Source organism: Chelonia mydas, chromosome 14, assembly GCF_015237465.2.
Source record: "Chelonia mydas isolate rCheMyd1 chromosome 14, rCheMyd1.pri.v2, whole genome shotgun sequence".
Lineage (NCBI taxonomy): Eukaryota > Metazoa > Chordata > Testudines > Cheloniidae > Chelonia > Chelonia mydas.
In genome coordinates, this window is record NC_051254.2 from 42665979 (window position 1) to 42691374 (window position 25396).

Here is a 25396-nt window from a genome sequence, read left to right on the forward strand (position 1 = left end):
GGTTCTTGAGTCCCAGCACCCAAACATCTCTTGAGTCCAGCAATCCACAAATCACCCAAAGTCCAAAAAGTCCAGCCCCAGAGTTCAAAAGTTCATCTGCATAGTGTTACTCCCCAGTCTGGCTAAAATGTGCCTGTGTGTGGGGGAAAGGGGTAAGGGGCACCTTACGTGTCCTGAAGCTGACTGCCCCACAGGGCTCTGCTCTGCTGTCTCACGAACGGCTCCGCTCTGCACAGCTCACCGTCTCACGAACCAGCTCTGCTCAGCTCACCGTCTCACGAACACACCGCTGTCTCACGGACGGCTCCGCTCCACCTCGACCGGCTCCACTCTGCACAGCTTGCCGTCTCACGAACAGCTCTGCTCAGCTCGCCGTCTCACGAATACACCGCTGTCTCACGACTGGCTCTGCTCTGCACAGCTCGCCGTCTCACGAATACACCGCTGTCTCATGACTGGCTCTGCTCTGCACAGCTCGCCATCTCACGAACAGCTCTGCTCAGCTCGCCGTCTCACGAATACACCGCTGTCTCACGACTGGCTCTGCTCTGCTCAGCTCGCCGTCTCACGAACAGCTCTGCTCAGCTCGCCGTCTCACAAATACACCGCTGCACTCTAGATCTTCCGGCTCCCCACTACTTGACACAGTGCTCAGTGATTTCAGCTCATAGTAGTGGGGGCCCTAGTGCTGGTGCACCATAAGGCCAAAGTGAATGCAGCACAGTGCCTGTAGCAAGACTCTAAATAGACCCAAAATTAGCTCTGACATTCCACGGTGAAGAGAGACAGGGGTGCAATTGGTGCTTCAGGCCCTCACAAAGGGGCCCACACCACCAGGTACTAATACCTGTCTCAAGTCTCTCTCAATTCACACAGTTTTGGAACCCATGTCCCTTGCCTAGCGAGTGCTACTTAGTTGATGGTGAGTCCCTCCATCATAACAAAAGGCCAAGTATAGTTCCAAGCACAGTTCCCATAATCAGGGTAATAACAATTTATTCTTCCTGCCCCAATAACAGAGACACTGGGGATCCCACAGCAGCCGAAGTGACCATTTGGGCAGCTATGGCCTCAGTCTAGGCAGGGTGGGTGTGCCTATGCAAATGAGATCGGCCCCTGAAGTTTTTTTTTTTCCACAACTTGCCACACCTCACCACCAGATGTCAGGGTGGAGCTCATCCTGACACTGCTTACAAATGAAGTGACTAAATTCAAAAGCCCATGAATAATACTTGAGACCCCCAAGTGGTTGAAGGCAGCTGCCCAGCTGAGTCCCAGAGTCCTCGATTAGAAGGAGCCTCCATGCTATTGCCCAGCACGGCAAAGAGGAGCGCAGGCCACTGGCTACACAGAGGTGAGGGACCCGCAGCTCCCCCGGGACACGGCTGCACCCGGCGACCCTGCCACAGCCCAAGGGCTGGGCCTGCCCCGCATCCGTCCCCAAAACACCCCAGGGCCCTGCGGCTCCTCGCCAGGTGCACCGTGATGGCAAGCAAGAGGGATGGTCTCTCATGCACGCCCAGGCCCGCTCCCTGTCCTGCGAGGTGGTGATTTTTGTCTCCCCCCCCCGATGCCCGAACCAACATGTGTGCTCAGGAACGCTGCCCAGGAGGGGCACAAACGTCTCCCCTGCTTCTGCTAAAGTAAGGGTAAGTGGGGCGGGGGAACTTTCCCGGCTTGTACACGATCCCGGTGAAGCGGGCTGGCGAAAGGATCCAAGTCCTCGCTCCCACTCCCTTTACCCAGAGCCCTGCCTGACCACGAGGGCTTCCCCTTGTCGGGTTAGGAGGACTCTGCCCCACAGGAGAGTCCTCCTAACCCCGACAAGGCTGGGCCCAGGATTCCTGGGGGGCTTGACCCCCATCCTCGTCATGGTCACCTAGGGCAGGGGCTAGGGTGTCCCCACTCCGGGTGCTCTCTCCGCACTGGACACTTCCCTGACCCACTGATCATCACACACAGTTCAAAGCACACACGATTTGTTAAACAGCAACCAGTTTTATAAAAGATAAAGAAAAGCCGGGAAAGGTGAAAGGAAAACCCGTCGCCCCGCTCTGTGGCCCGGGGACGTCACAGCCAGCGTCTCTGGAGGGTAAGGGCCGTTCACAGTCTGTCCCTCACATGTCCCAGGCCTCCTTCCTCAGAAGCAGGTCTGATCTCGGGGCTGCTTCTCTGGTTATCTCTGGCTTGCACAGCTCTGTGCCCCAGCTCAGCTTGGGCCCCCTCGCTCCTCAGCTCGGCCCCACTCTGGCCCAGGTGATTCCAGCTCACACGGGACCCCCCTGGCCTCCTGATTCCCCCATTAGCCTGCCTGCCCTGTCCATCAGGCTGACCTGGAGCACTGGCCTCTCCCCATTGCTCCTGGGGACTAGATTAAGGGCCTGGTTTCCCATCGACCCTTCCCCTTCCTTTTGGTACTGGGAGGTAGCCAACATAAGAACGGCCAGGATGGGCAGGGGTGGCGTCTCTAGCCTCTGTTTGCCAGAAGCTGGCAATGGGCGAGAGGGGCTGGATCAGTGGGTTAGCATGGCGCATAGCTGATTCTTAGCTATGTGATGTCTGGCAACCCGCGCTCTGCTTCCCAGCCATCGGAGCGATACTTGGATTCCTCCAGGGTTGCTATTTACCGAGCGACGTCTAGGGTTAACTCTTTCCCTGAGTCATCTCGTCCCTGCGCTGCAAGAGAGATGAACAGCCTCTGCCTTGCCTTTTGAATGGCCACAGGTCCGGGAAGCGTTATTTTACTGTCTTATTCTGGTGCCTCAGAGCCCGAGTCAGACCCTGGCCTAGGCGTTGCACAAATAGAGTCCTGAGGAGGAGGGATTTGAAGGTGGCCACTGAAGTGCCATTTTGGATGTTTCCAGGGAGCTCTTCCCGAGCACGAGAGGTAGCCTGGGAGGGGCTTGTGTAACGATGCTGGCTTTGGTGGGACACTTCTGAGAGTATCAATTCAGGACAAATTGCTTAGAGCAGGGCAGTTACAGCCCAAGGCTGGGGTTTCTCCACCTCTAAGGCAAACCCAAACCAGCCAGACAGAGAGGACTTCGGTTTGCCCCACTGGCTAACCACAAGTCACACAAGCAATTCCCTTAGACACTCCAGTTCCCCAGTATCCCCACCAGTGCCACTCCTTATGGGGATGAATGGTTATGAAAACCAACACCCCAGCAAAAGAACAAAGGTTCTGCCGATCCCAAAGCACATGGCATGACAAAATTTTAGAGTTCTGTCCATAGGCATGTCCCTGCAGGCCTTGCTGAATCCCCAGGCGTGTCTGCCTTCTCTCAGTGGGTCAGTTGTGTAGCTGATGGTCCTTAATGGACCATCAAGCAGGCTGGGCAGTGCTGATGACAAACTGTCTGGGGTGTCCCCCAGAAGCACAGCACAAGTTTGAAATATAGACAGTGGAGAGCCAATACTTATAACTTGAACTGCAAAAATAATACATGCACCCAGACAGCATAATCCTAAGCAGCCAACCGTTACCTTGTCTTGGACACCTTATTTGACCCCCTTTATACAAGATTTGGTGCTACTGCAGGACCTTGGTTGCCACAATGATGCCTACGGTCCCAGTTTGTGTCCATAGCTTCGCAGCTTGTTTAGAAGTTTAACGAGCGGGCAATCACGTGCCAACCAGCGGCATGAATGAGCAATGATAAGTTGGGTGGGAATCAGCTGGGACGGGCCTTGGAAGTGAAGGCAAGCCGCTGGTGTTTGATGCGATAGGGAAAGGGGAGCCAGCAGAGGGATTCAAAGAGGGGGGTGACCTGGTCCACGTGACGGGCTAAGAGAAGGATCTTTGCAGCAGCTCTCTGAATGGATATGAGCGGGGCGAGGTTGCATTTGTCAAGGCCAGGGAAAAGGATGCTGCAGTAGTCCATGTTACCCGGGGTTCTTCCAACCCAAAGCTCTTGGTAACTTTTACTCTGTGCGAGGTGGTGTCAGGAAATCAATCGGGGAGACACGGCGTCTGACCGATAGATGGCTGGCACAAACAGGACAACACAAGAGTTCTTTCACTTAAAGCTAAACTTTATTTAGTCTCAAGCACTTACAAACATCTGCAACAGGTTAGTAAAACACCCCCAACCCTTGATAATTACCAAAGCTGAGTGGGACTCTTGAGTGACACAGCGGCAGGCTACCGGTGGCCAAATCTTCCGTCTGCCGGTGGGGACCGCAAGATGTATCCAGCAGGAGAGTCCAGAAGAGTCCAGCCTCAAACTTTCCCCCCTTATTTATACATTAGTAATAGAATGACATGTCCCTTAAAGAAAACTTGTTAAGTAAGCAGTTTCAATGGTCAAGCAAGAGGTTCCTTCTGATTATTGATTAACCAGGTGTGGGTTTTTCCAGAGTTTGCAGCCTTGAGGCCTGTCAAGGTTCCTTCTCCGCTCTGAACTCTAGGGTACAGATGTGGGGACCTGCATGAAAACCTCCTAAGCTTACTTTTACCAGCTTAAGTTAAAACTTTCCCAAGGTACAAACTATTTTACCTTTTGCCCTTGGACTTTCGCTTCCACCACCAAACGTCTAACCGGGTTTCTGGGAAAGAGTTGTTTGGAAACGTCTTTCCCCCCAAAATCCTCCCAACCTTTGCACCCCACTTCCTGGGGAAGGTTTGGTAAAAATCCTCACCAACTTGCATAGGTGACCACAGACCCAAACCCTTGGATCTTAAGAACAATGAAAAAGCAATTAGTTTCTGAAAAGAAGAATTTTAATAGAAGTAAAAAGAATCACTTCTGTAAAATCAGGATGGTAAATACCTTACTGGGTAATTAGATTCAAAACATAGAGAATCCCTCTTGGCAAAACTTTAAGTTACAAAAAGACACAAAGACAGGAATATCCATTCCATTCAGCACAGCTTAATTCCTCAGCCATTTAAAGGAATCAGATTCTAATGCATCTCTAGCTAGATTACTTACTAAATTCTAAGACTCCATTCCTGTTCTGTCCCCGGCAAAAGCATCACCCAGACAGACCCTTTGTTTCTCCCCCCTTCCAGCTTTGAAAGTATCTTGTCTCCTCATTGGTCATTTTGGTCAGGTGCCAGCGAGGTTATCCTAGCTTCTTAACCCTTTACAGCTGAGAGGTTTTTTCCTCTGGCCAGGAGGGATTTTAAAGGTGTTTACCCTTCCCTTTATATTTATGACACGGCCCCAATAGCCGTACATCCTGCTCTTCTAAGATGCATGTATCAGCAACTTCAGCACAATTCTTATCGGGAAGGACGTAGGGTCAAGCTGCCCTTTCTGTGGCACCCAAAACCCCCTCCCCTCCTGCCTTTGTCAAGCTGAGACTGCTGAATGGCCAATTTACAGCCTGCGGACTTGGCTGCTTTTAGCAATAAGCCATAGTGGTTTCAGACACTTTACTGGTTTGCCAAAATCACCTCGTACAGTCCACACGCGAGATGAGGAGAGCCTGGATGAGTGTTTCAGCCTGGTGGATGGACAGGGAAGCCTGGATCTTAGAGATATTCTGCAGAAAGAATCAGCCAGATTTAGGCATATCCTGGATGTGGAGACCTAGAGAGAGTCCAAGTCCAATATGACACCCAAATTATGGGCCTGAGTGACAGGCAGGATGAACTATATGAAAAGTTTATTCAGTGAAAAATGCAGTTTCAGTTGAACTAGTCACGACGTCGACGCAAATTTGCTGACCAGTTTTTGCCAAAAAATTCTTTGTCAGGACTTGGATGCCATTCACAGAATGGAGGAGGTCTCCTTATCACTTTGACGCCGGTGGTTAGAGTATTCACCTTGGATATGACAGACCCAGGTTCAATTTCCCCCTTCTGCTTGAATGTGGAGGAGGGATTTGAACTTAGGGAGGTCTCAGGTCTCACATCCCGGGGGAGTGCCCTAACCCCTGTGCTAAAAGATAAAAGAAGGATAGCTCCTTTTCCTTGTGAATCTAGCCTTTTAAAAATGCTCGGAACATCTTGTTTCAGGTCAAAGGTTCGTTTCATCCAAAATACATTTATTTATTTATTTATTTGCAATTTAGCAACATTTTCAATTGGACTGGATCCAAATCAATTTTTGTCACTGCCAGTGACCTGAACAATCAGTTATTTTCCCAGTTCTAATTCCCTGGAGGTTTTTGTTTGTTTGTTTGTTTGTTTGTTTGTTTTTGCAGCCTTCTTCTAGTTAAAATCTGGCTTACCCTGCCGCTTTAAAACAAACTGGCAAGCATTTTAAAAAGGTATGCCCCCCATCCCAGCACTCGGCTCTCATAACGGGGTTTGCCATCCTCCAGGTACACCATGAATTCATTCTCCCCATTCCCTGATACAAAATGAAACTCCTTTTCCTCATAGCAGATCACCAGCCTTGCGTTCCCTTGTATGAAGCTGGGTTCTTGGCGAAAATTCTCCAGGGCATGTTCAAAGCAGGTTCTCAGCTCGCTGGTCATGCGCTCCTGGGATTCAAGCCTGCTCATCGCACTCAGCAGGTGTCTGATACTCAGCAGTTCTGTCTCGGGGGGTGACGGACACAGGTACCTATCACTGTCCCTTTCTTTTCCGATATACGGGGGTTCTCCATTGTGGCAGAAGACAAAGATCTTGTCTTCTCCATCGCTGTAGAGATATTTCAGGTCTTCCTGATTGCACTTGATCACCTTCTTGGCGTCGTTCTGGACAAACTCGCATTCTTGGACCATTTTCAGCACACCGTTGAAGTGGGCTCTCAGCTCCCTGGTCATCTTCCCCTTGGACTCCAGCTTGCTCCGCATTTGCAGCAGGTTCTCTACGCTCAGAGGTTCCAGGTAGCAAGATTTGCTGACAAGGGAAGGCCCCTCCATCCTCCTCTTCTCACAGCTTCCGTCTCCCTCCCTCAAGAACAGGAGCAGCTCTCCCCCACCAGCTCCCTGAAGATCTAAAAGAATCAAATAGATTAACAAATAAATCATTATCCAGGGCCCCGAACTTGAACTACAATTCAGCCGGGGTGGTAAGAAAGGAGGGAGTTAGACACCCAACTTCCATTGAAGGCAACTCCATTTGGTGCCTTGGGAAAACCCCTCCTGTATTTAGTCCTAATCTAGCTACACAATTCCAAGACTGTCGCTCTGTGCACGGTCACTCTGAAGCCTAGAACCTCTGAGCCAATGTGAAGCGATGGAAGCTGCTACCAGCATGGTTGAGGCTATTTTTGTTAGACTATCCCCAGGTGCAGTCACCCCTGACGTTCACCATCTGACACCTTCCTGTTTTTAGAGGAGCAGCCGTGTTAGTCTGCATCCGCAGAAAGAACAGGAGGACTTGTGGCACCTTAGAGACTAACCAATTTATTTGAGCATAAGCTTTCGTAAGCTACAGCTCGCTTCATCGGATGCATTCAGTGGAAAATACAGTGGGGAGATTTATATACACAGAGAACATGAAACAATGGGTGTTACCATACACACAATGCCATCCACAGCCTCAGAAACAACTCTGACATCATAGTCAAAAAGGCTGACAAAGGAGGTGCTGTCGTCATCGTGAATAGGTTGGAATATGAACAAGAGGCTGCTCGGCAGCTCTCCAACACCACTTTCTACAAGCCATTACCCTCTGATCCCACTGAGAGTTCCCAAAAGCAACTACAGCATCTGCTCAAGAAACTCCCTGAAAAAGCACAAGATCAAATCCGCACAGACACACCCCTGGAACCCCGACCTGGGATATTCTATCTACTACCCAAGATCCATAAACCTGGAAATCCTGGGCGCCCCATCATCTCAGGCATTGGCACCCTGACAGCAGGATTGTCCGGCTATGTAGACTCACTCCTCAGGCCCTATGCTTTCAGCGCTCCCAGCTACCTTCGAGATACCACTGACTTCCTGAGGAAACTACAATCCATCGGTGATCTTCCTGATAACACCCTCCTGGCCACTATGGATGTAGAAGCCCTCTACACCAACATTCCACACAAAGATGGACTACAAGCCGTCAGGAACAGTATCCCCGATAATGTCACGGCAAACCTGGTGGCTGAACTTTGTGACTTTGTCCTCACCCATAACTATTTCACATCTGGGGACAATGTATACCTTCAGATCAGCGGCACTGCTATGGGTCCCCGCATGGCCCCACAGTATGCCAACATTTTTATGGCTGACTTAGAACAACGCTTCCTCAGCTCTCGTCCCCTAACGCCCCTACTCTACTTGCGCTACATTGATGACATCTTCATCATCTGGACCCATGGAAAAGAAGCCCTTGAGGAATTCCACCATGATTTCAACAATTTCCATCCCACCATCAACCTCAGCCTGGTCCAGTCCACACAAGAGATCCACTTCCTGGACACTACAGTGCTAATAAACGATGGTCACATAAACACCATCCTATACCGGAAACCTACTGACTGCTATTCCTACCTACATGCCTCCAGCTTTCACCCTGACCACACCACACGGTCCATTGTCTACAGCCAAGCTCTACGATACAACCGCATTTGCTCCAACCCCTCAGACAGAGACAAACACCTACAAGATCTCTATCAAGCATTCTTACAACTACAATACCCACCTGCTGAAGTGAAGAAACAGATTGACAGAGCCAGAAGAGTTCCCAGAAGTCACCTACTACAGGACAGGCCTAACAAAGAAAATAACAGAACGCCACTAGCCATCACCTTCAGCCCCCAACTAAAACCTCTCCAATGCATCATCAAGGATCTACAACCTATCCTGAAGGACGACCCATCACTCTCACAAATCTTGGGAGACAGGCCAGTCCTTGCCTACAGACAGCCCCCCAACCTGAAGCGAATACTCACCAGCAACCACACAACACACAACACAAGCACTAACCCAGGAACCTATCCTTGCAACAAAGCCCGTTGCCAACTGTGCCCACATATCTATTCAGGGGACACCATCACAGGGCCTAATCACATCAGCCACACTATCAGAGGCTCGTTCACCTGCACATCTACCAATGTGATATATGCCACCATGTGCCAGCAATGCCCCTCTGCCATGTACATTGGGCAAACTGGACAGTCTCTACGTAAGGGAATAAATGGACACAAATCAGATGTCAAGAATTATAACATTCATAAACCAGTCAGAGAACACTTCAATCTCTCTGGTCACTCGATTTCTGATCTCAAAGTGACTATCCTTCAACAAAAAAACTTCAAAAACAGACTCCAACGAGAGACTGCTGAATTGGAATTAATTTGAAAATTGGATACAATTAACTTAGGCTTGAATAGAGACTGGGAATGGTTGAATCATTATAAAAAGTAACCTATTTCCCCTTGTTTATTCCTTTCCCCCCACACACACTGTTCCTCAGACGTTCTTGTTAAATTTGTGCTGGAAATGGCCCACCTTGATTATCCTACACATTGTAAGGAGAGTGATCACTTTAGATAAGCTATTATCAGCAGGAGAGTGGGGTGGGGGGAGAGAAAACCTTTTGTAGTGATAAACACCCATTTTTTCATGGTCTGTGTGTATAAAAACATCTTCTGTATTTTCCACAGTATGCATCCGATGAAGTGAGCTGTAGCTCACGAAAGCTTATGCTCAAATAAATTGGTTAGTCTCTAAGGTGCCACAAGTCCTCCTGTTCTTTTTACCATACACACTGTAACCAGAGTGATCACTTAAGGTGAGCTGTTACCAGCAGGAGAGCCGGGGGGCGGGAACCTTTTGTCGTGATAATCAAGGTGGGCCATTTCCAGCAGTTGACAAGAACCATTTGGACTTTAGGTATTACAGTCACGTGACTTCACGGCACGTGTCTATGCCATGGCCTGAGGCCTAGACCATTGCGGTAGCAGAGGTAACTCAACCAAACTTTCCACAAAAGAACAGCCAGACTGGCTGAGACCGATGGTCCATCTAGCCCCGTGTCCTGTCTCTGACAGTGCCAGGTGCTTCAGAGGGAATGAACAGAACAGGGCAATTATCAAATGACCCATTCCCTGTCATCCAGTCCCAGCTTCTGACAGTCAGAGGTTTAGGGGCACCCAGAGCCTGGAGTTGTGTCCTTGCCCATCCTGGGTTAATAGCCACTGATGGACCTGTCCTCCAGGAACTTCTCTAGTTCTTTATTTAACCCTGTTATAGTCTTGGCCTTCACAACAGCCCCTGGCAATAACTTCCACAGAGTACATTCTTGTGTGTGTTTTAAACCTGCTGCCTATGAATTTCATCGGGTGACCCCCTGGTTCCCGTGGTATGTGAAGGGGTAAACGACACTTTCTCCACATAATCCATGATTTTACGGCCCTCTGTCACATCCTCCCCTTAGTCACCTCTTTCCTCAGCTGACCCGTCCATGTCTTTTTTATCTCTCCTCGTACGGAAGCCGCTCCAGACCCCTCGTCATTTTTGTTGCCCGTCTCTGCACCTTTTCCAATTCCAATCTACCTTTTTTGAGATGGGGCGACCCCATCTGCACGCAGTATCCAAGAGGTGGGCGTCCCATGGATTTATAGAGAGGCAACACGGTATTTTCTGTCTTATTCGCTATCCCTTTCCTAATAGTTCCCAGCATTCTGTTGGCTTTGTTGTCTCCCGCTGCACATTGAGTGGATGCTTTCAGAGAACTCTCCACAACGACTCCAGGATCTCTCCCTTGAGTGGGAACAGCTCATTTTGACCCCATCATTTTCTTGGGGTTATGTTGAGATTATGTTTTCCACAGCTCGTTCGTACAACTCACCGCAAGGGCCCCATCCCAGCCGCCACACCGGTACAACTCATCACAAGTACATCACCGGTACAACTCATCACATCTCATTTTCAGAGATAAAGCCCAACAACAAAAAACCACAAAAATCCTGCACGCCACCCATGCACAAATGTGTGATAGCACAGGGTTTTACTGACGAGTTTCAATTCAAAAGTCCTAATCAGGAATGTTGAAACACACACATAATCCCCCCTCCCCCCCGCCCCAAAAATGCCACCATTATTTTAACCACTCAGGGAGGGGAGTGGGGACTAGTGGTTAGAGCAGGGAGGCCTGGGAGCCAGGACTCCTGGGTTCTATCCACAGTTCTGGGAGGTAAGAGCAGTGCTTGGTTTGCTAGCGCTGTGGTTAGCTTGGTGCTGGCTGTGTGATTCGCTTTCATATTTGACTCCTTAGAAGTCTGTATTTTTAAAAAAATAAAGAAACAAAAGCAAGCCACACTGCAGGCAGGGCATTTGCCACAGACTTTGGATCTATCTTTTGCCATGGGACACACAGGGTCTTGGTTGCTGCGAGCCTGTTACAGCATTAACTCTGATTAAATGGCGTTAAGCATCATAGCTCTCTTTCCAACTGTGGATCTCTGTTGATTTACACCACCCCTGACACGGCATTTTTTCCGCTCCCAGGTTAGGCCTTATACAAATTTTGTGTTAGTCTTTCTTTCACACATTCATAGATTCCAAGGCTAGGATGACACAGGCCAGAGAACTGCCCCACAATAATTCCTCTTTCGATTAGAGCAGATCTTCTTTGAAAACGTTCAGTCTTGATTTAAAAATGTCCAGTGCCGGAAAATCCACCGTGACCCTTAATAAATCATTCCAGTGGTTATTTACCGTCCCCATTAACAATTCCTTTGGTTTTGAAATGGGGGAACGGAGTAAAATTTTCACCGTATTTGTTCTGACAGATGATCAGTGCTAAATTTTTCCCCTCAAAAACATTGTGGTCAAGAAGTGCTGTTTCCCTGGACATGAAAATTTTGGTAACCGACAGTTTGCTACTGTAAAACCAAGTCTGATGGAAACGTTAATCAAAAAAACAAAACAAAACAGAATCTGTTGGCTCTTTGGGATAGTTTTTCTTCTCGGCTTTTGGTCACCTTTGGTAAGGTCACTGATCCTGTTTTGTGCATGTGTGTGATTGTTCAGACACCATGCTGCTTCTAGCCTCGTTTTTATGTATTCTATCATTGCTTCTCTTGGTTTCTCTTTTCTGCGTTCATCTATTGAACATTTCTCTTTTTGTGCATTTGCTCGGTCAACAGTTTAGGGGGTACTTATTTTGTGTGTGTTTGCTGTCTTTCACTCCCTTCCCCAGAATTTCATTCTTCTGTGATTTTTTTTTTATCACAAAGTTTAACTTTTGAAAAGGTAATGTTGCTATTTTGAAAAGGAAAATTTTCTTGTTGGGAAATTTGATTTTTGATGGGGTAAAAAAAGCTTCCGTTGTTGACTGGTCAAAACCGGAGGTGCAGAAAACCTCCGCAAACCAAAACAATTCTCAAAAACAGCAATCAAACGCATTTTGGACACGATTCTGTCACGGCAAAATTCGGCAAAATTCACAGGATTATCATGGTACAAATGTAGAAAACCAGAGTATGGACATGGTGGAGCTAAAGTTGAAGTCAAAGAACTCATGGACACCTCTGAAAATCGCAGAATCCCTGATCTCCATGACAGAATCGTAGCCTAATACCCCTACAAATGCCTCCAACCGGTGACTGAGCAACTGCACAAAAAGCGAAAAGTTCAATGAATGAATGCAAAAGAGAGACAAAGAGAAGCAACAGTAGAATGCCTAAAAATAGAAGCATGAAAAGGTGGCTCGAAGCAGCGCGGTGTCTGAACACACTCACGCACAAAAAGTAAGGAGCAATGACCCTAACAAAGGTAACCACCAACTTAGAAGAAAAATTACCCCCAAACAAACTTTCACCAAAATGCCCATGTTCAATAAAAGGGCATTTCTTAACAAAAACCTTCTCGAGGGGAAAAATGTAGGTGGGATCATCCATCGGCATGAATGCGCGCATCTGCTAATCCAAAATTTGGCTTCAGGCCTGCGCCTTAATTTGGATGTCCACTTTCAATTGTTTTACCACTCTCAGTAATATTTAACTCCCATACCAGATAACTTATCCAAAAGTCCCATTATTCTGCTTTCCTGGTAGGGTTTTACTTTCTGAGGCAGATTTCACAGCAAGACCTTGGGCAGGACATACATACCACTCAAATCCCACCAAAGTCCAGTCTTGAGGGCTTCAGAGATGGGATGGTGAATTCCACTGGGAGAGAATCAGTCCCAAAGCTGTGACCAGAGCCCTGAGTTTGGGCTTTCAGTTTTCACTAGCCTATGAAGCACTCCCTTTCACGGGGTTGAAAATCATGTAGGTGGAGGACTGAGCCTTATTTTCCGAAAATATTTTGAGTCATGAGCTATCTCCTTTCCCACTCACTCATATATCAGGCCATTTCCCCGAAGCACAGAGCCACCCTCAGTTGCCTTACTGTAAATAACGACAGAGGGGGCTGTCCAAATAACAGGAAAGGACAATCTCCAGGGTTGTGGGGAATATCAGCCCAAGAACCTGGGCTTACCATAGTAGAATTCTCTGCAGTATCTTGAAGTCAAATAGGGAAATTTGTCTTGCAAATAGGACACGGTACTAATTGGGACCAGGGCCAGATCAAAAATTCGGATAATCTGGAGAATGGGCAAAGAGCTTTCTATCCATTATTTTAAGATGCAGAGTTGCTTTTAAACTAGCTGTAGCTTCCTGGCATACACAAACAAATAAAGAAGGGTGCTATTGTTTTAATGCTTTGTAATGAGTCTGTGTGTGTGCGTTGGTTGTTCAGTTAATCTGGAGGGTCAGATAAACGGGATTCTCCTGTACGTACAACGGAATCCTTGAAAGGCAAGTACCAACTGCTTCAGGGGTTTATGTCCCTTACAATTTTGTATTTTTTAGAAAAAGCCTATCCCGATACAGAAGAAAGATAAGCATACTAAAAGACCAATATGACTCTAAAATCAAATGGAAATGCTTCAAAGAGTGGAAACATGGACAAGCTGCTAAGCATGAGTGCATAAAAGACAAACATCTAGGGGCAACATCAGAAAGGCTAAGGCACAAAATGAGTTACACCTAGCAAAGGCCATAATATGCAATAAGACGAGGTTCTATAAATGCATTAGAAGTAAGAGAAAGATGAAGGGAAGTGTAGAGCCTCTACTTAGTGGGGAAGAAGTGCTAATAACTGACAACATCAAGAAGGCTGAGGTATTTAATGTCTATTGAGCTTCAGTCTTCACTAAAAAGGTTAATGGTGACCAGATATGCCTACGAAACAAAACCCACTCTGCTGGTTTTTTCTGCAATATATAGTTGTTTATCTGTCTTCACAGGGTTGGGCAGGAAAATGGCAAATTGCAATTTTCATTTGTATTATAATTTCTACAGATATTGTTCATTTTAAAGCATTTTTTAATGGTTTTAACCCATTTAATTTTTCGTAGTAGCAGAAAATGTGGCAAGGGGGGCAGGCAATGGGGTGGCAGACAATTATTTAATAGATGTAGACCTTGAGAGTCAAGAAATTAATGTTTCATAGGTGTTAAAACACAGATTGTCAACATTGCATTTCAAAATGTACAAAGTAAGGAGCCTGAAATCAAAGTATTTCTGAAGCAACACTTCTCTTACATTGCCTATCTGTACATTTCTATTAGTACTGATGGAAAAAATTTTTTTTGTCGGTTTCTGCATGTATGGTGACCTTGACATTTACCACTTAAAAACGAACCTTTCCAAGCCTAGACATAACAGCCCCAATTCTATTAGACAGAAGTAACCCAGACGTCTATAAAACAAATCATTTGCAAATAGCCACCTCCAGAAAAGCACAAGCAGATAGGACAAAATCAAAAAGCCTAAGGCAAAAAATGAGTTACACCTAGCAAGGGCCATAATACGCAATAAGAAGAGGTTCTATAAATACATTAGAAGTAAGAGAAAGATGAAGGAAAGTGTAGAGCCTCTACTTAATGGGGGAAAAGATCAAATAATGGATGACACAGAGAAGGCTGAGGTGTTTAATGTCTTTTTTGCTTCACTAATAAGATTGTGACCAGTTGCTTAAGTTACCACAATTAATATTAACAAGAGGCGAGGTTCTTAGGCTCAAAAGTAGGAAAAGAACATATTAAAGGCTATTTAGATAAATTAGATTTATTCAAGTTGGCAGAGGCTGATGAATTTCACCCTAACTCTAAGGATAGTTAAACTCTGAACAGGCTTCCAAGGGAGGCAGTGAGAAACCCCCTCACTGGAGGAGTTAAACAAATTCCTGTCAAGGATGGTCTGTGCAGACCTGGTGCAGCAGGGATGGAATCGATGATGACCTCTTACAGTCCCTTTCAGCCCCACATTTCTATAATTTCTGTGATTTTCAGAAAAGAAAATCTACTTATTAAAAACAAAAAACTATTTACAGAGAGGAAACATAAGGATAGAGACAGCCTGAAAAATGAACTGAGTTTTCAGAATAGTTAAATCAGTCAGACTTGGGTCATGATTCGGCAAAACTTTTAGGATTCTGCTTACCTTGCATTGACTTCAGGAGGGCTAACGCACATGCATAAATTTAAGCATGTACTTAACTGCATGGCTGAACTGGGGCCTCAGTTCATAAGAAGACTTTAGACATAAAACCAAAAAAAATCACAGACCACGCAATAGCAGCCTCCTTACTATTCCCATCACAGCTACAATTATACACCACATAATTCCTAGAGCAGATGTTTCAGCAAAACATCCAACCTTGATTGAAAAACTGCCAGTGACGGAGAATCCACATGACCCTTGGTGAATTGTTCCAGTGCTTAATTACCTTCCCTGTCAAAATGTAGCACGTAGGCCTTATTTCCAGTCTAAATTTGTCTAGCTTCAACTTCCAGCCATTCGATCGTGTTAAGACCTTCCTCTGCAAGACTAAAGAGCCCATTATGAAATATTTGTTCCCCTTATAGACTGTGATCAAGTCATTCCTTAACCTTCCCAATGTTTAAGCTAAATAGACTGAGCTTGCGAGTTTATCACACTAAGTTTACGTGCATGATGTGAAGAATTGTAGCTGCATCTATTGCAGAGAACGGTTCAGTCCGCTGAAGTCCTAAAGACTCTTAAACTGGGGGTAGATGAACTGTGCACAGATAGGCTGGAGATTTTGAAAAGCGAGGGGCCAACATTTTTAAAAATAGGACAAGGTATAATCATTGAGGATTAAATACAAAGCTAAAGTAGAAAAAACGTACAAAGAAAATGGCCTAGCTACTCACATATCAACCTTAATAAAATGTATATAAAAGTATAGGTCTAAGGATGTGGAGCTGTGTGTCTTAGCTACATGTCTGTTAAATGGTAGGGGAGAACAATTAGAAAATTATTTCCTTCTCAACAGTTGTATTGAGGGGTTTGCCCCGTTGTTGTTGTTTTTTTTCAAAATCTCCCCTCAAATTCTCCTCTGGATCGACACAGAGGATGAGACATTTCAGACAAAAAGTATCTAGCCAGCCAAATGTAGACTGGAAAGTCTCTTGCAACCTTTGCTAGGAACGATTATATATCGAGCCTAACAATATTCCGAACTTGTAGAGCGGCTTTTCCCCAAGCCCCTCAAAGGCTTTAAGCCTTTTACACAGGTGGGTGTTGTAGCATTTATACAGAATAGATGAGGAACCTGAGACACAGAGAAGACCACTGGGAAAAAAGAATGGTGAATAGAACCCTGGAGTCCTGATTCCCAGCTCCCCTCAACCCACTAGACCTCAGTCCCCTCCCAGATCTGGGGATAGACCCCAAGCATCCAGACTCCCCGTCCTGCCCCCAACCCACTAGACCCCACTCCCTTTCCAGAGCTGGGATAGAACCCAGGAGTCCTGGGTCCTAGCCCCCCTCTAACCACTAATTCTCACTCCCTTGCCAGAGCTGGGAACATGGTGCACTCCATATCCAAGGCAGGAATAAATGCAGAAGTAGGAGGCAGAAATTCACACAAAAGGGACAAAGTCTCACAAAACTGAAGCCGACTTACATTACTGCACCTTGTCTGACTTCAAGCTGCAAGATACTGTGAGCTGATTTCCTGCCCTCTTCTGCTGCTGACACTGTGTTTCCAGACCACATCAACATACCACGAGTACATGTCTGCCGTTCAAAAGTAGGGGTATATCCAAGGGCACAGTGCAGCTTGGTTTTCTGCACAGAAAACTCTGCTTGCCCTTGATTGAAAACCAAAAAACTTAGCCAGCACTGAGTTGCAGAGTATGTACTAAAATTATATATATATATATATATAAATAAAAGGTGAGTTCCTAACCCAGGTTAAAATCGTGGTGACATGGCTTTTAACGGGGCCTTGCAGCTTGGGTTCAACCCCTGGCAGATCGATAAGCATTTTTTTGCAGTGTAGACTTTTTCTCAGCTGAATCACTTACTCCACACCCACAAGGAAAGTTTTCTCACCAAGACCCCGATCCTACAAGCTGACCCCTGCTCCCACAGGAGACCTATTGATTTAATAGATTTTCATAGCTTCCTAGAGTTTAAAGCCAGAAGGGACCATTATATGCTATTTTAGTCTGACCTCCAGCACAGCACAGGGCTTCACATTTCACCCTGATTCCCCTGGACTGAGCCCACCACCTCATGTTTAGCTAAAGCATCTTCCAGGCTGTGACATCTATTTTCAGCCTCTCCACTCGCTGGTTGTTTCTACACACTGCTGACAATGGATCCTGAGGCCGTGTGAACCAAAGAAAGAACGATTCTCCGTCCCCATTAGCCGTCTTTTGTTGAAAAGAGGACATGATGTAACCGACCCTTCCAGAATTGGATGACCTTGGGTGGAGCTAGAAGAAGACACAAAGAATTAGACACCTGGGTTTACACTGGCCAGCTAGTGTAACTCCGTCAACTCAATGCAGCCAGATCCCCGGCTGATGTCAATCGGCCGAAGCTCCGCTGGAGACAGCGGAGAACCTGGCCTATACACGTTATTCTGTCCATAGCTGTGTCACTGCGCTTCGTTTGCAATAGTGGTTTAGGCAAATCTTGCATTTAGAGACCTGGACAAAAGTCATGTAGACAGGGATCCGGAGAGAAAATTAGCCATGACTTTGACTCTTCTGCCACCGTGTTTTATTGCAATCTAATTGCTCTTTCAGATTCAGAAGCCTCCACGTGATAATTAGGGAGGTAATTCATGGGAATGAGCAAGATGGGCAAATTTGGTGGTGCACAGGGCCCACAGGCTCCATCTAAAGCCCTGACCCAAGCACTGATGTCACCGTGCAGGGATGTAGGAATGGAATAATAGTGTGGTACTCTCTGAAGAGGGTGAACCTTAGCAAGGGCAAGGGAATTGCTCGGAAAGGCCTGAGAGAAAGACTGCCTGCAGGGCTGGCCCGGCCTCAGCCGCTGTCCCAAACCCTCCCTCCCACACAGGGCTGGCTTTGCCATTCGCCCCCCACCCTCCCCAACCCTGGGCATTTGTCTCGTTGCCTCTTGCCAACTGATGATCGAGTTGGCAAGAGTCAACGGGACAAATGTCCACTTTTGCCAAAAAAGTCAGGATGGCCAGGACAGGGCTTAAAAAAGGGACGGTCCCGGGCAAAACAAGATGTACGGTCACCTTGCCGCCTATTCTCTTCTCTCTTTTTGCCCTCTCTCCACCCCCCCTCACTTTATGTGATCACACATCCTGGTGTTCACGTGATGGGATGTTTCTTTCACTGCAATTCATCAGAGTTGTTTCTCTCTGCAGAAGACTTGTGGTCTTGTCCAGCTCTTCAAAATCTAGTAAGTAGCTCACATTTACTCAAACTTTTCCTTCTCCGTATGCTTCTGCTTCTCTCTCTGTGTTCCTCACGTTGCATTTTCATCATTTTGGGAGCAGCCTTCTCCAGATAAAAAGGCCAGTGCCGGTCTAGGCAGATGAAATTATGGCGGCGCAGGTAGATTACAGACTGTACAAGAACAAGGTGGAGAGTGAACATGCATAAGCCCCATACAAGAATAAAGAAGCCCAACCATTGAAGCCAGAGTTGAATCAGCGGCAGAAAAAATACGAGTCATTTAGGGTCAAGCCTTCCGGGAACTATGCCCCCAAACACCCACATTCACAAGCGCATTGGTGTATGGAAAGTGAGTAGTGTGTAAAAGAAAGTGGAAGACAAAAGGTGCTGCCCCTATGACACACTCGCAAATGCAGCGGCGCCGGGACCTTGGTTTTGTGACTCAAGGGTTGAAGCTGAATGCTCTTCTCCATTCTGATATTGCGGCGCCCCTATTGTATGAACGACTCAGGGAGTGGGGAGTTCGTGAAACTGAACATCTCAAAATTATATTAAGTAGCGTGCAAATGGCAATTTATTAAGCGCCCGGTGATCATGTCCATCAGACATAGTAATAAATATCTACAGCGTACCTATTACAATCTTGCGAGAGACAGGGTAGGTGAGTTAATATATTTTATTGGACACAAGTTTTTGAGTGCTACGGAGCACTTCTTCTACTCTTCAACCTCTTCAGCTCTACTTCAGGTCTTCTGCTTGAAGAAGAGCTCTGTGGTGCTTGAAATCTTGCCTCTTTCACCATCAGAAGTTGGTCCAATAAAAAATATTACCTACCCACCTTGTCTCTCTCATATCCTGGGACCAACATGGCTTCAACAACATACTACACTGAGTAATCTTGTGAGTACATAGTGTATCTGTGAACTTTATTGATTGGGGGATATGATTATTTTTTCCGGTTGGGAAAAATGGTGCATTAATCAGTTGCTCATAAGATTAGTGTTCTAACTATCCTCCATTCTAACCCTGTTAATAACTTTTTGGATTAAAATATCTAATTGGCCTAAAATATATCAAGAGGGAGTAATTTACTGATGGAAAATTAATGCTAAATCCAACAAGCCGTTGTTAAGTGCGAGAACTTTCTGGAAGAAAATGGCCGCCCTGAAAAATGCAAGTCATTGCTAGGCCTGAATTCTCAGAGAGAATCAATTCAGCAAAGTCAACCTTAAAAATGAAAAAGAAGAATTAAATAAACCTCGCTGGGAGAAAAAATGTTTACAAAGGATTCAGAGTGCTATATAAATAGGCTTGGAAGAATTATATTTTATTGGTAAATAGCAATAAATGTTGATTTCTCCGCACACACGCCAACCGACAAACAACTATTGTCCTTGATAATAACTGAAATTTACAGACATGCAAAGTCAGAAAGATGTTCCTTGAGAAGGCACGGCTGTTGGATTTCAGGTTATTTCCTTTGTATATTTTGACAGGTGGGTTTTTTTTGACAATTTATATTTTAACCGTCAATAAAGCTTTAACTTTTTGAATCTCAATCTCTACGGTCATTAAATACATATTGACTGATCCCCGCCCATCGTCTGATCCCTCATGAATTCCCGCTACTGTAAAAATGTAAAGTGATTAAAGTCCAATATAAGCCTAAACACATTAGAGGATTTGGGCCCTTGTACCTCACAAGAATGGGGCCCCAATCCTGCACGAGCCTCCGGGCACCAGTATAAAATAGTGGTCCCCTCACGCCTGACCCGAAGTGCCCCCTTCCGCTATCCCAGCCCTTAAAGGCACCCCCCTCAAAGAGCTCTCCTGACCCCCTCATTCTGAGCCTACAACCCCCCCTTGTGTCCAGTCCCGGAGATTCTCTTGAGCAGTGTCGGGTGCTGAATATCACCTCACCTCTGAGGTGGAAGCAGTTAATAAACTAGGATCAGGGACCACAACTTTCAAAACCGACTGCTAATTTTAGGGGCTTTGAATTTGTACAATCTATTTTTAAACACCTTAGAGTGGCCTGATTGTCATACCGATCCCGCCCACTGAAAGTCGGGCACCTGGAAGTTGAGCACCCCTTTTCTGAAAATCTCTGTCAAACTCACACATCCTAACCAAGTCACCCCTGTCGTCTGTGGAAGGCAGGATGGTGAACTTCCTTGGCTTAATTTACCTGAGCTCCAAGGATTTCGTTCTGCTTCATTTTCAGGCTGGAAAAGGGGTTTTGTCCAGAATCGAAAGCTATCCTAAAGAGATCCAGATGGGCTTGATTTTCAGCAGACCACCTGGCCCACGCCCACTGAGTTTTGAAAGTCTCCTGAGAGTGAGATCTCGTTTGCAGTCTCAAGGGAAAATGACCAACGAGCTGAGAATCCTCTTTGACAAAGTGCTGCGGGTGTTCCTTCGGGAGTGCTTGGGTGTTCGGGAGAATGCCAAGGTGGTCATCCAGAGCCGCAGTGACATCTTGGAATTCATCTCCGGGAAGGGTGAATGTGTGTTTACCTTCTTCACCATCGACAGCCAGCCCCATTATAACTTGAGGAAACCAGCCAGCTTCCTCACTCAATTACATGATCCAGAACCTCTGAGCACCATGCATCTCTTACGGATGAGGAGCAATCTAGAAACCCAGGGGCAGATGACGGAAGAGCTGAGAAGCTGCATGGATCTCGCTCTCAGTGAGTATCTCCAAGAGCCCAAGTTTGTCCAGGAGAATGCAAGGATGGTGATCCAATCCAGAGACAAATTGCTGGAGTTTATTTCAGGAAGGGGTGAATGTCAAATCTGTGTGTTCTTCTTTGCTAATAGGGGAGCCCAATATGACTTCACAGCCTCGCAGTTCATAATGGTAGCTAGAATGTTAAATAGGAGAAGAGACACTATACTCAACTTGATCCTACAGTGGATGAGACCACCAATCCCAAATTTAATGCAATTAATTGGGGAGATAAATTGGCGCTGGTAAAATTCAGCACCAAACCAAAATTGGAGTGGGTCATAATGCTGGGAACAAACCTTGTTTTATCAAAAAAACAGCTCATAAAAAATGTAAATTGTCCTGGCAAATTTTTCGACTTTTTTTGGAATTTTCCATTTTTTCGATGAAACCTGTAAAACAGTGTTTTCCATTTTTGATTTTTGCAGTGTTTCCCTCCCCACTCCTTTGTCCATAGCAAAATGGGGGAACACAACTGAAAGCTGCTGTGGGTTTTATTTTTGTGGGCAAGCAAAACAGCATTAATCTTTCTTCTTCTCTCTACCTATAACATCTGTAAAAAGAACAGGAGGACTTGTGGCACTTTGAGACTAACAGATTTATTTGAGCATAAGCTTTTGTGAGCTACAGTGAAGCGACCTGTAGCTCACGAAAGCTTATGCTCAAATAAATTGGTTAGTCTCTAAGGTGCCACAAGTCCTCCTTTTCTTTTTGCGGATACAGACTAACACGGCTGCTCCTCTGAAACCTACAACATTTGTGTGTTCCCCCTGCCTTTTCTCTGACCATGATCTTACCCCAGAGCCTGACCCCGAAGAGACTCAAAGTGAGCACCCCAAAAATTGAGTCTTCTAAAAACCAGGGGCAGGTTTTTAAAATTTGGGCCCCATGTGACTGACCCAAAGATCATGTCCCAGGCTTGTGTCTTAATCATACGATATGTCCTTGCAAAGGCCTTACTATAATTGTGGAAGCTTATTTGCCTGCCTTGTGAGAACACTACCATATAAGCATAGGTGCTAGACACAAATCTGCAATATTGTGCCTCATGCCTCCGGTGTTCTGCACGCAACGAGGCTTCCTTAGGCGACTAACATCTGGAAGTGTTTCCCAATTTCCAGCCTCCATTTCCCCTTCAGTCCATTAAGCTAACTAATTTTGCCTCCTCCTCGCTATTTCTCCTTCAAATCCCTGCAGATGGTTAACCTGCCCCTCGCGTGTGACCCCTTCTGGATAAAAAAAAAAAAAAACACAAGGCAAACCAACATTGATTATTTTTGACAGTTCTTCTAATTTTTAAGCCAAGTTTGTGATTTTTGTTTTAAACGCCTGGCCCCTGATTTTTGAACACTTAGCTCTGGCCGTGTTGCAGATTGGACTCTTTCAAAATGGCCCCTCGCACCTCCGCTTTTGTGACGCTTCTTAACAGTGCTTCCAGGTTCGCAGCAGCTATTGTGAAGCAAAATGTTCTTCAGACAGAAAATACCTGTGTTAAAATTCTCTGAATGTATGATGTTTCACTAAAGCTGTCTAGAAGTCACACTAAATCAACAGGTAATTTCAAATGTTGAACTGGGAGAAACTCATTACACTAACTAATCTTAGCACGCTAAATAAGAGGAAACTGCTTCAACCACGGCAAAAGTTACTGTGAAAAATCCCAATTGTTTCAAAAAGTTCAAAGCCTAAAGTCACACAGATTTTCTAGGGGAAAGAACGGCCAGTTTCCTTGAAAAAAGTGGAAGAAACTTTGGCTTGGCTTGTAAGCGAAAGATTTCATCGGCATTTGAACTTTTGGTGAAAGTAGCACCAGTGTTTACAGCACCCGTGAAATTCCAGAGAGAAATGGCATCAAAATCGTCACCTGCACATTTTGTTTTGGCTTTTGTGTTATTATTTGTATTACCATAGCTCAGAGATGCTCCAGTCATGGGCCAGAACCTCACGGTGCTAGGTCCGGTACACTCACAGAACGTAGGTGTGGCTTGGAAGGATTTGCTTTGATTTTTATTGGTAAATGTCGGTAAACATCAACTTTACCGCACGCACATAAATGGATGAAAAAACAATTCCATCAATAATAATTGAAATGTACAGATAGGTGCAGTAAGAAACTTGGTACTTGAGAACTCAGTGGAGTTTGATTTAAGGCTATTTACTTTGTATATTTTGACATGTGATGCTGACAAAAACAGTTACAAAGCTTTAACTTTTTGAATCCCAGCCTCTACTGTCATTCAATAATTATTGTCTGACCCCTCCCCCCCCCCATTTTCCACAATAGTGGCTATTTAAAATCAATTTAAAAAATGAAAAATGCTTAAAAATAAACTTTGATATTATCCATCAAAATTATCGAATTCTTCCATGCCTACATAGGTGTGATAGTTTTATGCATATAAGCACCAAAGTTTGGCTCTGAGCCTCAGCCTCGCACGGTCATTTTTTTGAGTGAAATTGACATTGTTTGATAATTCAGTAATGTGTCAACATTTCTAAATCCTAGCTGACAATCATTTGGTTGAAGTGACATAAGCAGTCCCATAATTTCACTGGCAAATACACTTGATTGGACATAAATAAGAATCTCTATTTAAGGATCTGTAATTCCATGTTGATAGCAAAATCACCCGGCCAGACAAGCACACAACCAGGATAAATTTTGGGTCTGTGACAAAGGTGTGATAAGTCCTTGCATTAATTGAACTGCCTTATTATCTCTTGAAAATTGTAATGTCCTTTGCAAAGCTCCATGTTTTTGACATTGTGAACACTACCTTCTAACCATCTGTGTATTGCTTTCTGTTATTTCTCCTTGGCTTTTGAAATCACCCTAGCTAATAAAATTCATCAATGTATTACAGTCCTCCAGTCTGTTCTTTGGAGAACACAGCTCCAAATAATGGTAAGAAACCAAGTAGAGGCAACTGGTTAATTCGATTCTTTAATCAACGTGTTACCCTGAATTTTGGCCCTCCCTAGAACAACCTACCTATTGCCCGCTTAATCTGTCCTTCCTGAGGTATAAATTTCTGGGGTTATTAAGGAAACAATAACGAACATGGATATGACCTTCTGATAAAGTGACTGACACAGGCTATATCTGCGGTATCAAACTTGTGTTTTATAAGCTTTCTCACAAACCTAAAGGGCCCTCTGCCTTTGAATAGGTCCAGACTAAGACATGCAGCCTTAGCCTGAGAGAATTTTGGGTTTGACCTTTGTTACTCTTAAATCCTTACGAATACGTGTGAACACAGGAAAAAGACACTGTGTGTTGCATTTCCCAACACCAGATGGAGCTTACAGCATAACGAGAAAAGATAAGAGATGGGGCTAAAGTGTTACAGGGTAGGGTGGGAGTGTAATATACGAGCACACACCGGAAGGCTGCCTGGTTCCTCTCTCAAGCCAAGGTCAAGCGACCAGTTAGGAGGGGCAAAGGAGAATGGGGGGAGGCATAGGAAACACTAAAAACCAAAGAAATGCCCGGCCTTGGCCAATACACAACCTCACTCCCTCCCATGGGATACAAAGGAGGTGGTACGGAAGCCGCCAGACTCACGACCCTCCAGAACAGAACATGGCCATAAATTGTAAAGGAGGGACCGGGGCATGCACTGCGCGTATATTTGGGCCTGCTAAGAAGGAGAAGGTGGGAATAGGGACACTGGGTAAAGGCTCTGCGGCATCAGAGCTATAGATATGCTTGCTTGAAACTAAACCCAATAAACAGTGCATTGCCTGCATTTCGGACTTCCAGTCTTCTGCTTTCTGTCCTTGTGACAAGAACCAGGGGAGGGGGGAAGGGAAAGCCCTCTAACACTGTCTAGTCTTTGTGGTCAGAAAGAGAAACTTGAAAACAGGACAGATGTAGTGACGCTGCCTGAGTCTGCGGAGAGCCTGAGCCCATTACTGTGAGAAGGAGGAGTCGCCCCAGGTGTTAACCGACACAATGACTGGAGTTCGGCAGTAGAGTCTGATCCCAGTGACTCCCAGCTGTGTGTTGCCATGAGGGTTTGAATCTGGCTTTTTCAGCACTCTGGGATCAGACTGACTCTTCGGCTTGTGTCTCTCAACCA

At 45.7% G+C, this 25396-nt stretch overlaps 2 protein-coding genes across 8 annotated transcripts; one reads left to right on the forward strand and one right to left on the reverse strand.

Moving 5' to 3' along the window:
• Nucleotides 1–4017: 4017 nt before the first annotated feature.
• On the reverse strand, nt 4018–16934 carry LOC114020852. 7 transcript variants are annotated; one of them, XM_043528402.1, is made up of 3 exons: nt 16822–16856; nt 10278–12454; nt 4018–6893 (listed from the first exon to the last, which is right to left on the reverse strand). In XM_043528402.1, exons 2-3 carry the CDS (start codon nt 10300–10302, stop codon nt 6190–6192), a joined length of 729 nt encoding a protein of 242 aa, XP_043384337.1. In that variant the 5' UTR covers nt 10303–12454; nt 16822–16856; the 3' UTR covers nt 4018–6189. The 7 variants fall into 7 exon arrangements, with proteins under 7 accessions (XP_043384337.1, XP_043384335.1, XP_043384334.1 ...); XM_043528400.1 differs by having other exon boundaries at nt 9641–12454; XM_043528399.1 differs by lacking the exon at nt 16822–16856 and adding an exon at nt 12952–13191 and having other exon boundaries at nt 9641–12454.
• A 1558-nt stretch (nt 16935–18492) lies between these two features.
• On the forward strand, nt 18493–24166 carry LOC119567696. Its single transcript, XM_037914589.2, has 2 exons — nt 18493–18587; nt 20808–24166. The coding sequence occupies exons 1-2, from the start codon at nt 18504–18506 to the stop codon at nt 21561–21563; spliced, it is 840 nt and encodes a 279-aa protein (XP_037770517.1). The 5' UTR covers nt 18493–18503; the 3' UTR covers nt 21564–24166.
• Nucleotides 24167–25396: the final 1230 nt, after the last annotated feature.